Below are 16,980 nucleotides of genomic sequence, written 5' to 3' on the forward strand. Positions count from 1 at the left end.
TCCTTTTTTATTTTACTGCAATAATTGATATCTTATTCATCGAACAATGTTCAAATATATTCGATATTTATGAATTTAATTTTTTATTTATCAAATATTAACATAGAAAATTATGTTTTTCAACGGAATATTAAATGGGTGTTTTCCCAAGTTTCTAAAATTGACATTTTAGCTCACAATTTTTTCAAATTAGTTCAACAAGAATCTTCATGTTGAAGATTTCATTATCTACATTTATGAGCAATTTATTACGTATTTTTCTAAATGGTGGAAAATATATTTATGGTCCACAAAATTTGAAGCTTCTATCCCTTTTGTCTTACATATGGTTGTAAAACCATCCGTAGAGTACTTGTCGTCAATATATGGACCGAAATCGTTGATCTACACATCATAGTTCATCTTCAAAATTTTTAATCTTTTTTAAACGTTGAATGCGGTTAATACTTTTAAAGCTTTGAATCACATCGTCAAAAAAAGTTTTATTAACATTATTAATGAGACTTTCTTAACCGTACTAGAAATTTGCACTTTTTTGAGGTTGCCTACTCAAAACTACTCTCATTATTCAATATTTCGTAATCTTAATTATTATGAGTTTTTTTATGGCAAAAAAGCTATATATAATTAATCATTTGCCATTGTGTACCTCTTTTAGATCATCATCCTAATACCCCACATTTTTCTTTAAATCTTTCTAAAGTTTAGCTCACGTGCATGCCACTATCTCTCGCCCCTGCAACTGTCAAGATGCCACCGATGCTCCACCCAATTATCATGATCCACAACTCATGCGTATGAAAGTGATGCACAACTTAATAGAAAGAAAAGAACTGGACCATGAGTCAGGTTGCATGTTTTGCATATTTGACTCCATGGGGGAGTCACTCACGAGGTGTTTTTAATATTTTTCAAATACATGCATATGCTTTCTCTTTGTAGGTATTCTCGTGACTACACCTTTAAAATGCTTGTAGTAACGACGCTAGTCAACTTAGATCAGAACATGATGTGCTCATTAGGGTTTAAACGTAACATTGTTGATCGAGCCTATTTCTAAGTGGTTAGAGTAGAAAAATATAATGAATCTTATTACAAAACTCATGTAGGTTCATCTATGCTAGGTAGCTTCTTCGTCACGTCTCGGTACACTTGAACTTTACTAAATGTCCTCATAATTACAAAAATTATACTTACACCCAAATGATATGATATGATATATTTTAAAGACAAAACAGAGCGGAGAGGATATGAAGAAATAAAAGGGAAAGGAAGAAAAATGAAGCGTCTTAATTAATGCAATAAAAAAGGGTCGTTCTCAATATTGAAAACATAAAAAGGACCGAAAGCCACACAACCGTACAAATCTAATATTTCTTTCTTTCTTTTCCAAATCAAGACATTATTGTAGACAAAATTATTGACATGTCACTTTATTCGCGTAATTTCGTGGAAGGCGCTTCCAAGAAACCCGAAACACCGAGCTTTCAACTTTGGAGGAGGAGGTCGGGATACTTTAACCCTTACGTTCATATTAACAAATCTCTCTCCTAATCTATTGCTCATACTTTTCTTTCTCTATATACTATGGTTATGCCAATGCCATGTTGTTATGTATGCTATATGTCAAGTCGTCATCGCACCTTGGTCTAACTAGCATGTTATTATCAATATTTAAATATTGGTATTAACAATAAAGACGGTATAAAAACAAAAAGAAAATTCACAAAAAGTATAGCTATTGATTTATAATAATTTAAGTATCACGAGCTTTTATATTTAAAAATAAATATTTTGAAAGTCTTTAGGTCTCCAATCAAATAAAATAAAAATAAAATAAAATAAAATAAAATCATTTTAAAAGTATGTGGTCAAGGATAATAAATAATAATAATAATAATAATAATAATAATAATATTTAAGCTATATATTAAAAATGGAGTTTGATTTTAATGAAATACATAGGGTGGGCCAGATGTCCTACGCCTAAAAGAAGAGAGAAAAGTGTAGACTTGGGACATTGGGACATTGGGACATTGAGACATTGAGACATGACAAAAACCTACTCCCATTAATTGGGAGGAGAAAAAATTAAGAACCATATATTTATATTTATTTATTTATTTTTGCAGTAAAAAGTTGATAAATAAATAATCTTTTTAAATTATGAGAATATGAACACATTGACAAATATTTTATTCCCTTTATTTTGCTTATTATTATTTATTTTGAAAAAAGAAAGGAGAGGACAAAAATATGGAGTCTGGTATTTTTATATTTATATTTGCGGTCATATTTAAAATGTTGGGGGAGTTAATTTTGTATTGAAATAAAGTATTTTTAATTTCATCCTTATCATGGAAAAGTAGATAATATTAATATATTTCATTTCTAGACGTTTCAATTCTTATCTCATCATAATTGTATTTTAAAATTTCATTCAACTCTAAATATAATGAATTATTATTATTATTATAAAAAAAAAATGTAAAAAAGATTAATGTTTTTTTACTTGTTTAGTTAATTGGATATTGAATATTGGGCTTGTGAAGGCCCATCTTCGTTATTGGGCTTTTGCATTGGACTTCGTGTTGATGCGCAAGATAGCGGGCCACCCATCTGGTTTCCATTTAATAATACCCAACGTGAGTTTTTGAAGATTTTGAAATGCGTCGACTAGGAAAAGATTTACAAGAATGTTTTATTCACCTCTTCAATCGAGGTGGGATCTTACAATCCACCCCCATTTAGAGCACATTGTCCTTAACTGACACTCGTTCCTCTTTCCAATCCATGAAGGATTTCACAATCTGCCCCTTCGAGGCCTAGTGTCCTCGTTGGCACATCGTCCCGTGTGCACCCCCTTTGAGGATCATTGTCCTCGCGTAATCAAATGAAATAAAGCAGCTCGATAAGACCCTATACCCAAAACTAACATCATATAACCCAATTGAGACATGGTAGAATAGGCTAAACTTCTCTTAATATCTTTTTGAACAAGAGCTAAAGTAGCTCCAAATAGTACCGTTATTATACCTATAAAAGCTATTAGATTCATGATGTAAGGTAAGGTATTACTATAAAAAGCGAAAGAAAGGGAACCACAAGAAAAAAATTCTTGCTGACGCTCGTTTCTCTCTCCCATTGATGTGGGATCTGGCAACATTGAGTTTGAAGGGATCCAACTCATCCTCAAATAATTAATTGCTTCCATGGTGGGCCCTCTACAAAGATTTTGGTATCACTTCTACTCTACTTAGTTTACTCAAAAGTAGTGAAATTCTTGATTTGGGTTCACAATTATATAATGATGCATGGGAGCTGCAAAAAGGGCAGCGCCCCACCGCCTTGCGCTGCGTGCAAGGTCAAGCCTGCGTTTTTGCTCCTTATTTCCCTGCCCATCACCCCCATAAATTCTGCAGTGTTCACAAGGTGTTTGGAGCGAGTAATGTCAGCAAATTTCCTCATTTCATTCATTCGAGAAATCACGATGAATAATTGAGCTGTAAACGCAGGAGTTGGGAGAGCAGCAACGGAGCGATGCTGTGAGTTCGATGGTGTACGAGGCTAATGCAAGGATTCGAGATCCGGTTTACGGGTGCGTGGGAACGATAGCGTGTCTGCAGCGCCAAGTGGATGCGTTGCAACAGCAATTGGCCATCACACGAGCCCAGCTACTTCAATTGAAAATGGCCCAATTTTCTTCAGCAAAATCATCATCCGTAGGTAACCTTCTTCTTCCTCCTTTACCCAATATCAATATCAATGTGGGCGCATCCCCATCCTTAGGGTCTAAACCTCTCCCTATCCGAACGCGTTTTAAAAAGTTTTGAGTGGAAATCTAAAAGAAAAAGTCTAGAGAGAACAATATCGACCGGAGGTAAGCTTAAGCTGTTACAAAGATTGGATGTGTTCATGTGAAGCTTGATAAAAATGGATAGTCAAGTTAAACATATTTGACTTGAAGAAAGTCGATGTGAGGTAACTTTTGTAAAGAAAAGTATACAACGAATATGGACAAAAAAGCATGTTATCACGTGTTGTATATTAAAGAATGTTTACGTGACATTTTGAATCCAAATTTCACATCTTGATCTAAGTACTAAGTCTAGGGGTAATAGTATGTGTAATAGCCTAATCCTAGCGCTAGTAGATATTGTTATCTTTAGTCAGTTACGTATCGTCGTCATGCTTTGTTCCTTTCTTCAACCGATATGGGATCTCACAATCCACCCTCCTTGAGGGCTTAGAGTCCTCGTTGGCACACCACTCGGTGTCTGGCTCTGATACCATTTGTAACAGTCTAAGTTCACTGTTAGTAAATATTGTCTGTTTTGGCCCATTACGTATCGTCATCAGCCTCACAGATTTAAAACGTATCTATTGGAGAGAAGTTTCCACACGTTTATAAGGAATGTTTTGTTCACCTCTCTAATCGACGTGGAATCTCATTGAAAAAGATCACGTATCAGCAGCGTCAGGCACTAAGTTTATTTTCATAAAACTAATCAAACACAAAACCATTTGGGGCCCAACCTCATATGCAACAGTGTATTGATGTTGGTGCTGAATATAAATACAATTCAGTAGTAATAATGAGATTGCTGCAGTGAGTGTATGTGGGTGGTGAGAGTGTCAACTTGTTTAGAATGTATATGTATGGGCCTAACCAGCACTGGAGGGGAGAGGGGACTGACCTTTCAACACTATTTGCTTTCAGATTTTGTTTTAGGTCAGAGATGATAGGTAGGGTATCAAACATAAACCCCATTATTACCCCACACACACACCACCAACCCATATAACCCATCACCCCCTTTCGATTGAGTTCACTTTCTAGTCTCTCAGTGCTTTTTTTTACGACTAAAAGAACACTCTTTGTACCTAAACACTTGTCTTTAGCTAAGCTATGTTCGAATTGTTTGAAGAGGAGGAGTACAAAATGAGAATAATAATTTAGCGATGATCATGAAGAAACCAATAGCATCCGATCCCATCAACTACAAACGACAGCCACCTTTTTAAACCATATATTCCCAATCGCTCACTGTTTGATTGAATCATTGGATCAAAGTACACCACAAAATGCTCAACCAAAAGGAATCACATTTTGAGATCTCATTAATTTAAACTAATTAAACATAATCAGATTCCTTCTGTTGGTCTCCTATGCTTCAAAATCCTAGGACGATATAGTTCAATTAATTAATCTAATTTCCTGGTTTTGCTGACCCTTTTGATCTTCTCATCAATTCCATCTCTTCAACTATTGATATATGGTAAATACATCAGGCTCCTCATTTCTTGTTCCCATTCCTCCTCATCCTTTTTCATCTGCAAAAATGATAGAATATTTTATCATAATTGAATTAGAAGCATAATGGGATGTGGGTGGAAGGGGTTTCGTATTGGATTTGACCCACAATCAAAATATGTCGAAGCAAGAGAAAAACTTTGAGGAGAGAAAGCTTTTGGAACAAAGAAACCTTAACCACTTAGCATTTCGAATCTTTTTTTTATACCTGGACACCCAACTCATGGTTGTATACTAATTCATTGTCCATGTGAAGAATACAAGTATCATTCTTTGCTGGATTAGGTTCTTGATCACATGCTTCGTTGTTCCTTGCAAATCTCCCTCGGACTCGAATCCTTCTGTCGGCTAACGTTTTCCGACATGCATACTGTTTTATATAAACGAATGATATATCAATATTGTTGAGAATTATTAGGAGAGAAGTCCCACCTCGACTATTCAAAGGGGTTGATTATGTTGATTTTAACATGGATACCTTTATGGTTTTGGTGAAATTTCTTTGGTTTCTTTTCTTCAAGTAGCGCAGAATCCTTTGTTTTCTTACTTCTTCAGAGTAGCGGCCAACCTTCATGTTCGAGTCCTCAGCCACAGGAACTTCATTGCTTTGGATTTCCTATATCATTAAGTTCACCCATATCCAAGGATGTAAATAAATATCACATTATAAAATCAAAATTTAAAATTTTCTCTTCAATCTGTATCCTTCAAAAGAAAGAGATGGGTGGACATACCCAATTATGGGGAGGGAGTGGTTGGTGAAGTGGCTTGATCTCAGGCACCAATCCAAAGCAATCGTCCTGAAATTCATGGAAATGATGATCAAGGCAAGAGTTTTGACGTCCTCCATTAATGGAGGGGATATTAAGTTGAGGAAAGGAGGTGGGATCAATGGCGGAGGACAGGGGTGGCGGTGGTTTATCATCACAACAATATTGGGATGATGGGGAAAGAGAAGGAGGGTGAAGAAGGCCAAACTCGTGGAACAAAGGAACTAAGGTTTCTTCGCCCCAGAATGGGCCGCCAGGAGTGCCCGCAGTCGACGGCGTTGTAGGAGGAGGCAGATCATAGAGATCATTAGGAAACATTGCTGCGCCCGTTGGTGTATAGTCAGAGTAGAATTGAGGAATGGAAGCCATATGGGTTTTGATTTGGTTGAAAAAAAATGGGGAAGAAAAGTGGGGTTTTGTGGCTTGGATTTTTGCTTTTACATATGGATATGTGGATATATGTATATATATTATATGTGTGTGGGGCAGTGGAATCGGGTTTAAGCAAGTTGTTCATGGGTGGGGCGCCCAGGGCAGCTAGCCGGAGGTCTACTACTGGGTTGTTGGTCAATACCGACATAATTAGCTTCCGGACACCCTCCAAAACCTCACTAAAAAACTAACTAAACTGTCACTCTGTTTTTTTCTTTTACTTTCTGTTTTTCTTTTGTCTTCTTTCTTAAGCTGTAAACGCTTAAGCATGTGTGGTTTGGTGATTATGCCCACTCACATTACTCTCCTACCCATCTCGAGCACGGGTGAGAAGATGAACTGAAGTACACAACCCAAGTTCACTACTAGTCGATGTTGTCCTCATAGAAGTTTTAAAATGCATATGGTAGGGAGAGGTTTTCACACGCATCCTTATAAAAAGTGTATCGTTCTCCTATCCAACTTGATGTGGGGTCTCACAATCTACCCCTTTTTTAGGGCCCAACGTCTTTGTTGACACTCGTTTCTCTCTCCATTCGATATGGGATCTCACATAAAAATTCAAGTGTGAATTATTTTTAAAATAACAAGGGTGAGAAAGGTTGAAAAATGGAAGCTTGTGTGAGAGAGAGAGAAAGAAAAGAGGAATCTATGCTCACATGGGCCTCAAAGATTTGGCATCAACATGTGAAGTACAACATATATCCTCTCAAACTCCTAATTAGGGTTCTATACATAAATTAAGGTATTGTTCGATAACGATTTCATTTTTTTATTTTTGAAATCTATGCTTGTGACCTCTTAAATTGCGTGAGGATGATTTTCATATATTTTTTTAACGAAACGCCTTGAATCATTAGCCAAATTTCAAGAACAAGAACAAGTTTTTTAAAACTACTATTCAGAAATGTGGGAGATTTTTGGGCAACTGTTTTGTTATCTTATAATAAAGTGATTCCCATGCTTTGAATTCTTTTCCTGTCGGCTGCCTATAAAGTATAGTTTGAGGGATGCCTTTTGTGACAAAAAAAAAAAAAAAAAAANAAAAAAAAAAAAAAAAAAAAAAACGAGAGTGAGCAGAAGATTTTGTAGGGCTGAAGTTGGCATCAGGTACCCATCATCGATTTAATACCCTAAGAACTCTCTGCATGTGGGCCTTACTACGCTCCCCACTTGGATAGGTACGAATCCAAGACTCAATGACCAAAATGATCATCAACATAAATATAATGCAAGTGAGAAAAATGGAAGCTTTGTACCCAAAAACCAGGGACAAGGGCAGAATGTGGGTGAGATGGAGGAGTAATTAACGGTGGATATTGGGTGGGAATGAATGTACTATACATATATTTTAGGGCATAAGATGAAAAGATAGCATTTTTGTTGTTGTTGGCCACTAGTTTGAGCATGCACATATGCTCTTGGGTTTGTGTGGATGCGTAGGGACGGGGTTTGGTCCTTTGGAAATTCCTTGTTTTTTTGAAGGACATTTTAAGTTGGGTTTAAATGGTACTTTACTCTCTCTAGTTCATACTCTAAACATGCTTCTTTCCACCTTTTCCTTTCATTTTGAACCCTCTTTCCAATTTTTACAAAATAATGGAAATCATACATTTGGTGGGTCATATGTGACCATAATGTTACTATATATGTCTCCCTTTCAATCTACTTTTCACAATTGTGACATTTCCCCCCAAATATATCTATAATTTTATTAAAGTTTTTAATAATTCATTTAGACAAGACGAGGTGAGTAGCAAAATACTAAAACCTACACACTGCTGTGGTGTTAGTCATATAGAATTCAATGTTGTTTATGTTATCGTGAGACCCCACATCAGTGAAGAGAAGAACAAGTGCCAGTGAAGACGTTGGGTCTTGAAGTGGGGTGAATTGTGAGTTCCCACGTCAATTGGAGAGAGAAACGAGTGTCAGCGATGTTGTTGGGCCTCGAACGGGAGGAACGAGTATCAACAGTTGAGTTTGAGTTGACTTTCACTCCTAGCCTTTTCTTTTGACTTCAATGTATTTATTAAGTCCAATTTAACTCATAAGGGTTAGGCTTCCAACAGATATGGGTGATTTTAAAAATGGAATAATCATAGAAACTAAAATTCAAGGGCCGGCTCGGATCATAACTAGACGAAGGGCCTAGAGACTGGAGTATTTGAGCGGCCCAATAGTCCAAAATCTTAGGCCCATGACATAGAAACTAAAATTCAAGGGCCGGCCCGGATCATAACTAGACGAAGGGCCTAGAGACTGGAGTATTTGAGCGGCCCAATAGTCCAAAATCTTAGGCCCATGACATAGAAACGGGCCAAGCCCCACAATGAACTGCCAAAACACGTGGCTTGAGATTATTGATATGATCCTTATGATACATCTGCCCCCGTAGAATATGCTTGAGAATACGGCCATGGCGATGATACACTTCGATCTCAGTTGCTCGTGCCGGCCACCCGAGACCGCCGCCTTTTCTCACCGTTTCTCTCTTTGATATCTCTTCTTTTTCCGACAGCTCCAACTTCAAGGGGAGTTCAGTTGGCTTCGAGTTTGAGCTTTGAACTCAAAGCATCAAACAAGTAGCTCAACGAACAGGCGCATGTAATTGCCACAAAGCACACACCAATTTGCGGAGAAAGAAGACAGAGAGCGGAAGCAATGTCCGTACTTATTGTAACAAGTCCGGGGGACATTGTGATCGACCTACACACCGACATGTGCCCCTTGACCTCCAAGAATTTCTTGAAGATCTGTAGTGAGTCAGTTCTTTCATTTTCTCTGTTCTAACTATTAGTTTTGCTGCCTGAATTTGGTTCAGAGTACGCGTACCGTCTGTTTTTCCAACTCTTTCCTTAATTCGCTTTCATCAACGAGCAGCAATAGTTTTCGTAATTTCTATGCACCATGCGGAAATGTTCATTTTCGCGGCTAATTTGTTTACTTGATGTGAAGAATTCAGCTTGATAGTTTCCATGTCCTAGTTTTAATTCCATATCATTTTTCACCTGGCTGATGCAGAATTAAAGTCTGCAACACATTATACAGAAGGACTTAACTGCTCAGACTGGTGACCCCACTGACTTTTCCATCCAATGACAATCAAGTGCCCAACTTGTCTTTCTTGTTCAAGTTTATTTCCATAATTCTTAAATCTAACTTATTTTATTGTAATTACCATAGTATATGCGGAGTAGGCTGTGAAAACTTCATTTCCAGCATGGTTTGGTGTTCATTTCTTCAATCTGAACTAAAAACTTCAGCTGATTCAATCTTATCTTGTCGTGCAATGTTTGAGACGAAAGAGGCATGTGAACAAGCATATTTTAAGGTGTGTTAAAAAAATGAACTGTTGTTGGCCCGTTCTCCCACTGCCATTGTTAAAAAGACATGTCTTATAATCTTTTCTTGTTTATGGAAGATGGACAATGCTCTGATTGATGATAATAGGCATGAAGCGAAAAGGTAGGTAAATGGTAGAAGGAGAAGTACAGATGATATGGAGAAAGAAATTTGAAGGGTAAAAAGCAGAGATGAAAGATAGGGGATGAGCTATTTAGATTGAAAGAGTTGTAGATGACTGTTAAACTAACTCCAGTAGATGGAATGTCACAATGGCTGAAGTCACTTCATGGTGGCCTTCTACGGTACAATGCCACTTGATGTTGTAGATTCATTGGAAGTTGGAACCTAACAATGCTGTGATCAAAGAGGAATTTGATCCGAAATCTTTAGTGTGAGATTGATGTCATTAATTGGTAATAGTGAGCAAGGAATCAAAGTAGGCAAAGCTACATATAGGAATGCTGCCTTCATTGGTGGTGGTAGAGGGAGAAGCTACAAAGCACTCTAAATAAATAGGTAATCAATTTTACAAGTTCCAAATCATAAAGTCAAAAATTACGAACATCACCACTGTAGGGGTCATCAGAAAAATACAGCCATTTAGGCTAGAGCTAGAATCCACAATTGGTCCTTTTCAAACAGTTGTTAAATATCTGAAAAAGGTTGTTCAGCGTTCCGATTCATATAAATGATAAATGAAGAAGAAACTTTTCTCTTACAGGTCTATAGAGAGAATCATATTGGATTTCCAATTAAAGTCGTTGGGAAAAAGATGGTGTTGTTTTTATGGGCGAAAGCCAGGCTTAAAACTAATGAGTGTTTGTTGCTTTGTTATTCCGTTTCCAATTGTGTCGTCATGGCTTTAGTGTCTTTATATTATATTTTTCTTATTCCACATAGATTGGAGAGAGGAATGAGTGCTAGCGAGGATGCTGGGTCTCGAAGGGGAGTGGATTGTGTGATCTAACATCAGTTAGATAGGGGAACGGAACATTCTTTATAAGGGTGTGGAAACCTCTCCCTAACAGATGCGTTTTAAAAACTTTGAGAGGAAGTCCAGAAGGGAAAGCCCATAGAAGACAATATCTGCTAGCGGTGGGCTTGAGTTGTTACATAGACCTTTGACACCGTTTGATAGATAGATGAAGAAGAACATGTAATTAAATAAGACCGCTCTTATTTCGTTTTGTTTCCACCACTCACTCGTCGAATGTTCAGCTTCATCACTACTTACCGTTCATCAATTGAAGCATTATTGTTCGAATCAGTAGGCCATCTGTAAATGGAAGTGTTTTTTTTACACTTCTTCAACATCATCTTAAATTGATTATCTTTGGCAGAAGAAGCCAAAGTTTGTCATGTTTGCTTGCAAGAGACTGGCATGCTTGCTCTAGCACCCGACAAAGGTCGTGGCGAACCCGACCTTATCGGTGTTTTCAGAATGTGCTTTTTCGACCTTAAAGCTGGCACACTTGCCTCAATGTTAGAGAGGAAACAATGCAGGCAGTGCAAGACTTGTCCTTGGTACGTACGCGCCTCTGTATTCTTCTTACTTTACCATCCGTCAAGTAAAATGTGTCGAGTCTGCTAGAACATGAAGCATTGCCATACATAAATGAAATGTGTAATTTCTATCCATGGTTTATTTTTCTAGTATTTACCACACCCAAATACCAGAAATTTGAAAATACTTCTGAAATTACATATAAATGAGATGAAGACATCCAGTATATAAGTTCATGTCCTTGTCTAATCTAGATTCTACCTTTTCAAATATTTTAATTTCACCCAACTTGCTACCATTTTAAATGGTTGAATTGTCACATCAAAGTTGGTGAATTGAGCTTTCTCCTGCCAACTCTTTGATTGATTAGTATTAATGCTTTCCCCCTCCCTGCATTTGAAAAAAGCATGCCTGTTATGTCATATAGTTTATTACTTGAACCTAAAAGTCTCATAAGTTGGGTTGATTATCATTAAGCCTGCATTCACATAATAAAATTTATGATTAACCCAAAGATTATTTCCTCAGGTACTTAATTATCATTGAATCAGGGCTGAACTCATAAATATTTGTAAGAAAAATGATGTTTTGACAGGTGGCCGAAGTATATACACGACAGCTCTCCTAACAGTTAGATGATACACGAAGAACATGTAATATGAGAAACGTGTGCGTACTAGTCGACTTCTCATTTAAGACCAATTTCACCAACTGCTACCTGCTGCCTATATTGAGTTGTGAACAGAAATAACTCCACCAATAATTGCATCAACCCTCTTGGCTTTGGGTTTGGCATATATATGTTGAACATTGTTTGTGTGGCAGTTTCAAAGCTTTCCATATTTAACAAAGTTTGAAACAGAAGGATCGAAGAGAAGAAAAAGGCAGCTAAGGGCCATGCAGTTGTTGTCATTGGTTGCATATTACATATTTTTCAATGCTTCGAAGGTTGCTTATTTTGTATTTTTGGCGCTCCTTGTAGCTTTTAATCTCATCATACTCGCGGATAATATGCGACATTTGGAGACGCTTGGAGCTCTGATTTGCAAGGATGAGGTTCAAAATTGTGTGTTTTTCCAGTTTGAAGCCTCTCACGATCAATCTCTTCACTACTACAGCCTCAACTACAATGCTTCTGTTTGTTAGCTTCTCTTGCAAATACATATAAAGTCGGCCAAACTTCTTTTAGTTTCCTTTCCTTTGTTCTTTTTTTTTTTTCGGAATTTTCTCCTTTTGAGTGTCATGATTGGATTGTGTATATTACTGTTTACATAAGATGAATGTGAGTACAGCAAGGTTTCTTTTATCTTTTATGGCTTTTATGGCCCTTGATTATTGATGGTGAAATCTCACATCGGTTAGAAAGAGGAACGAAACATTTCTTATAAAGGTGTGGAAACCTTTTTCTAGTAGAAGCGTTTTAGAACTGTGAGGTTGAATCTAATATGTAACAGGTCAAAGTAGACAACATTTACTAGCGGTAGACTTGAACTGTTATAGATGAGTAGATGATGCTTCTTGAGTATGACCCATCGTGAGATCTCTCTACATTAGATAGTTACGAGATCAAAATGAACGAAAAGATTATAGCTTATAACTAAAGAAACATGCAAGTTTCATACACATGGCTACCTAAGGTGAATGATAATAGTTGTATTTTGCACAATCATACGTACCAAAAGTCATTAATATATAGAGTTTACGATCTCTGTGTTATCACATATATTTCTCTTTGGGTTCTATTTCTCTTGTTCTTCGTGTGTTTGAGCTGTACGATCCTAATACCTATTACTATTATTTTTTAGTTTAGCAACTATGGTGCAATGCTATCCCTCGAGTACTTTTACTCACCTATTACTATTATTTTTTAGTTTAGCAACTATGGTGCAATGCTATCCCTCGAGTACTTTTACTCATCTAACTTGTTCTAATTGCTTGATTTCTATGCCATAAAATCTTCGCAACTCATTTATGGATAGGATTTATTAATTTAGTTACTATCTTAATTGGGATTTAAACCAAACAAATCTTCTTAAATCCAACTTAGATAGTTGGGTTTGATTTAATATCTTCAATTCAAAGAGATTTTTATAAATTAAATTAAAAGAATACAAAAGATATAAAATCATAATATGATCTAATCAAATCAAATACAAGATGATGATCAGTCTTACAAAAACCATTGCGCCTCTCTGCTCTGCTGTCATACTTCTTCTTAACAATGGCGTTTCTCCCTAATTTGCCTCTCCTCCTTTCTTCTTTCTTTCTTCTTCTTCTTCTTCATTCACCGTCCAATGCCGCCGATCATCCGCCGAAGGCCACCTGCATGTTCGAAGCTATCTACCAACTGGGCGACTCTATTTCAGACACCGGAAACCTCATCCGAGAAAATCCCGCCACCCCTTTTTCCCGTCTCCCTTACGGGGAATCCTTCTTCAACAACCCCACTGGCCGCTGTTCTAATGGCTTGCTAATCATCGATCAATTTGGTACCCAACTTTAAACCCTTCCTCTCTGCTTTACATGGGGTTTTAAGCTAATTTCGTTTACTTACAGCTATTGTCGCTGGACTTCCTTTGATAAACCCTTATTTGGACAAGGATGCACCAATGACTCACGGGGTGAATTTCGCAGTGGCTGGCTCTACGGCTTTGCCTTCGGAAGTTCTTGCTCAAAAGAAAATCTCTTCTCGCGTCACCAACTCGTCTTTGTCTAAACAGCTTGATTGGATGTCTACTCATTTCAACATTACTTGTCTCTTCAAAGAGAATGGTATTTATATATACTTCCTCTTTCTCATTACTTACAAACTCTCTGAATTACTTTACTTATTGCGATCTCTGTTTTACAGATTGTACCAAGAAATTGAAGAATGCTTTGTTCTTTGTTGGTGAGATTGGAGGGAATGATTACAACTATGCGCTGTTCCAAGGCAAGACTATAGAAGAAGTTAGAAATATGGTTCCTGAAGTTGTTCAAATTATAAAGGAGGCAGTCCAGGTATGTGGTTTGATTCATTTCTTTTAACCTTTCTATTAGGAATCACGGATATATGTAATGGTATTGTATTGCCTACTTAGATCATAAATTCTAGTGGCTTTGCTTTTGGTTTTGGTTTCGATTTCGGTTTCATGGATAGTATTGGTTTCGGTTTCGGTTTCATGGATAGTATGGTATTGTATTGCCTACTTAGATCATAAATCGATTTCGATTTCGGTTTCGGTTTCATAAATTCTACTTAGATCATAACCTTTCATGGATAGTCCTCGTGCCAATGGATAGTATTTCTTATAAAAATCCATGGTTTTCCCCTCAAAATTAGCCAACGTGGGACTACTCTCCCCAACAATCCTCAATAAACCTCCCCTCGAACAAAGTATACCATAGAACCTCCCTTGAGTCCTATGGAGCCCTTGAACAACCTCTCCCTTAATTGAGACTCGACTCTTTCTCTAGAACCTTTGAAGTACACCCTTTGTTCGACACTTCAGTCACTTTTGACTACATCTTTGAGCCTCATAACTTCTTTGTTAGACACTTCAGTCACTTTTGACTACATCTTTGAGGCTCATAACTTATTTGTTAGACACTTGAGGATTCTATTGACATGATTAAGTTAAGAACATGACTATGATACTATATTAGGAATCACATATCTCCGTAATTGTATGATATTGTCCACCTTGAATATAACTTTGCTTTTGGTTTTTGAAAGAGGACTCATTCTAATGAAAGATAATATTTCTTACTTGTAAACTCATGATCGACTCCTCTCCCAACCATCCTGAAACACTTTCTATGAGTATCTCCTTTTCTTTTCGTTTGTAACTGCAGAGAGTCATAAATTACGGTGCTTTTCAAGTTAATTGTGCCGGGAAACTTTCCAATAGGCTGCCTACCAATCTATCTCGCTGGATTTCAAACCGACGATGCCACTGCTTATGATGAGCTTCACTGTTTGAAGGATTTGAACAACTTAGCAATCTATCACAACACCCATCTGAATGATGCTATCAAATCCTTGAGAAAAGAGAACCCAAATGTGAATATCGTGTATGGTGATTACTATAATGCACTCTTGTGGGTTCTACGAGAAGCTTCCTCTCTCGGTAAGCCTCCTTTGTTGCACTATATGCTGCTGATGTTCTCTTCTCAAAACGTTTACTTATCTGATAGAATATACATTAACAGGCTTTGATGAAACGTCCCTGCATAAGCCTTGTTGTGGAATGGATGGTGATTATGAGTTCAACCTGATGCAAATGTGTGGAGCTCCTGGAGTGCCGGTTTGTGGTAATCCTGGAGAGCGAATCAGTTGGGATGGAATTCATTTGACGCAAAATGCTTACAGACTTATGACATATTGGCTCATTCTCAACATACTTCCACGGCTTTATTGCATACCTTGAATTTGTTTCATTACTTTAGCTTTGCTTTTTAATTCTTTTTTAGTTTGTAGGAGGGTTGCTTAGTGAGAGTGAGATGGACCCATATGGACCCATATGGACCCATATTCAATTTATTCTATTACCCGTTGTGAGGGCTGCGTAGTGGAGCACGTGCCCATTGTTGAATGGAAAGGGCCATGGGGATTGGGGGGCTTCCAACCAAAACCAAACCCGTACTTCAACGCAACGCTTTTCCAGATCCGACCGTTACAATTATTTGAAAAAAAAAAAAGAAATCAAAGCCTCCGACCTTCTCTTCACTACATTCTTCTATCCTTCTCTTCTTTCTATTTTGCACTTCTCTCTGTTTTGCGACTTTTAATTTCCATGGATGATAATAACAAAGCTTTATCAGTCATGGAACCGAAGCCTTCACACCCACTTCACCAAATTGCCGAAACCCCAACCCACAAACTTCTTCTCAAGCAGTGGCTCAAGGAAGAGGAACTAATCTTCGGAAGAATCTCTCTGAAAGAAACCCAAATCGACTCTGTGAGAAAAGAAATCACTATGCTTCACATTTTCTTCTTCATCTTCCACTCCACCGCCGTGCTCCTCCTCTTCAATGCCTCGACGAAGGATTTCCATGGAGTAGCCTGCAACAGATCCTGGATTCCGTCGCTTTGTTCTCTGTTGTTCTCTCTGGGTATCATTTGGGCCGTGAGATACAAGACCGATCTTGAGGCCCACTTGGAGAAACTGCTGGAAAGGGAAAAAGAAGACAGGAATTTGCTGGGGAAGTGTGTTGATGAGTTGAAGAGGAAAGGGGTTGAGTTTGATTTGTTGAAGGAGGTGGATGCGCTGAGGAGGGCGAAGAGCCTGAGGGTTGAAGCTAAGGCTGTCAGAAAATGGTCTTCAAGGGATTTCATCACTCTGTTTTTCTTCTCTGTTTCCTGTATGTTTCTTGGGATTATTAGGGTTGTTCTGTGTAACTAGTAGAGGGGTTTTTACAAAATTGATGATTTTGATGATGCCATGGATTTCGATCTTGGTGGATCTTGTTTGTTTCACTGCAGATCACACTCTGTTCTGCACTATCTTGTTGCTTTGGTGGTATCATATGGATAACAATTTAAAGTTCTTTCCAAAAATGGTTCTTTTGTTATTATTACTTAGAGCATCTATCTACTCAAACAGATACGTATGATAGACCACAACCACAAT

General features: G+C 37.5%; 3 protein-coding genes and 1 long non-coding RNA gene across 6 annotated transcripts; 3 read left to right on the plus strand and 1 right to left on the minus strand.

The window, feature by feature from the left end:
• Positions 1-5,048: 5,048 nt before the first annotated feature.
• Positions 5,049-6,469, minus strand: LOC111776500. Its single transcript, XM_023655961.1, has 4 exons — positions 6,049-6,469; positions 5,793-5,930; positions 5,523-5,684; positions 5,049-5,334 (listed from the first exon to the last, which is right to left on the minus strand). Exons 1-4 carry the CDS (start codon positions 6,451-6,453, stop codon positions 5,263-5,265), a joined length of 777 nt encoding a protein of 258 aa, XP_023511729.1. The 5' UTR covers positions 6,454-6,469; the 3' UTR covers positions 5,049-5,262.
• A 2,447-nt stretch (positions 6,470-8,916) lies between these two features.
• Positions 8,917-12,674, plus strand: LOC111811347. Of its 3 annotated transcripts, none has more exons than XR_002817529.1 (3): positions 8,917-9,277; positions 9,541-11,388; positions 11,897-12,674. It is a non-coding gene; the product is annotated as an uncharacterized LOC111811347 (long non-coding RNA). The 3 variants fall into 3 exon arrangements; XR_002817528.1 differs by having other exon boundaries at positions 11,964-12,674; XR_002817527.1 differs by having other exon boundaries at positions 9,541-12,674.
• A 787-nt stretch (positions 12,675-13,461) lies between these two features.
• Positions 13,462-15,801, plus strand: LOC111811127 (GDSL esterase/lipase At5g03980-like). The gene is given in 6 exon segments (XM_023697868.1): positions 13,462-13,857; positions 13,925-14,140; positions 14,220-14,368; positions 15,203-15,232; positions 15,234-15,477; positions 15,560-15,801. Coding segments are annotated over 6 exon segments (1,125 nt in total). The 5' UTR covers positions 13,462-13,589; the 3' UTR covers positions 15,778-15,801.
• A 57-nt stretch (positions 15,802-15,858) lies between these two features.
• Positions 15,859-16,907, plus strand: LOC111811128. Its single transcript, XM_023697869.1, has one exon. It carries the CDS (start codon positions 15,871-15,873, stop codon positions 16,750-16,752), a length of 882 nt encoding a protein of 293 aa, XP_023553637.1. The 5' UTR covers positions 15,859-15,870; the 3' UTR covers positions 16,753-16,907.
• Positions 16,908-16,980: the final 73 nt, after the last annotated feature.

The sequence above is a fragment of the Cucurbita pepo genome, chromosome LG15 (genome assembly GCF_002806865.2).
Source record: "Cucurbita pepo subsp. pepo cultivar mu-cu-16 chromosome LG15, ASM280686v2, whole genome shotgun sequence".
Lineage (NCBI taxonomy): Eukaryota > Viridiplantae > Streptophyta > Magnoliopsida > Cucurbitales > Cucurbitaceae > Cucurbita > Cucurbita pepo.

Excerpts from the sequence above, each read along its gene's own strand:
- LOC111776500 (XM_023655961.1), bottom strand. The coding sequence starts at position 6,453 with ATGGCTTCCATTCCTCAATTCTACTCTGACTATACACCAACGGGCGCA. Across the intron at positions 5,685-5,792 it reads ATTTCACCAAAACCATAAAG|TATGCATGTCGGAAAACGTT; the intron begins GTATCCATGTTA and ends TATATAAAACAG. Across the intron at positions 5,335-5,522 it reads ACCATGAGTTGGGTGTCCAG|ATGAAAAAGGATGAGGAGGA; the intron begins GTATAAAAAAAA and ends TCATTTTTGCAG.
- LOC111811128 (XM_023697869.1), top strand. The coding sequence starts at position 15,871 with ATGGACCCATATTCAATTTATTCTATTACCCGTTGTGAGGGCTGCGTA.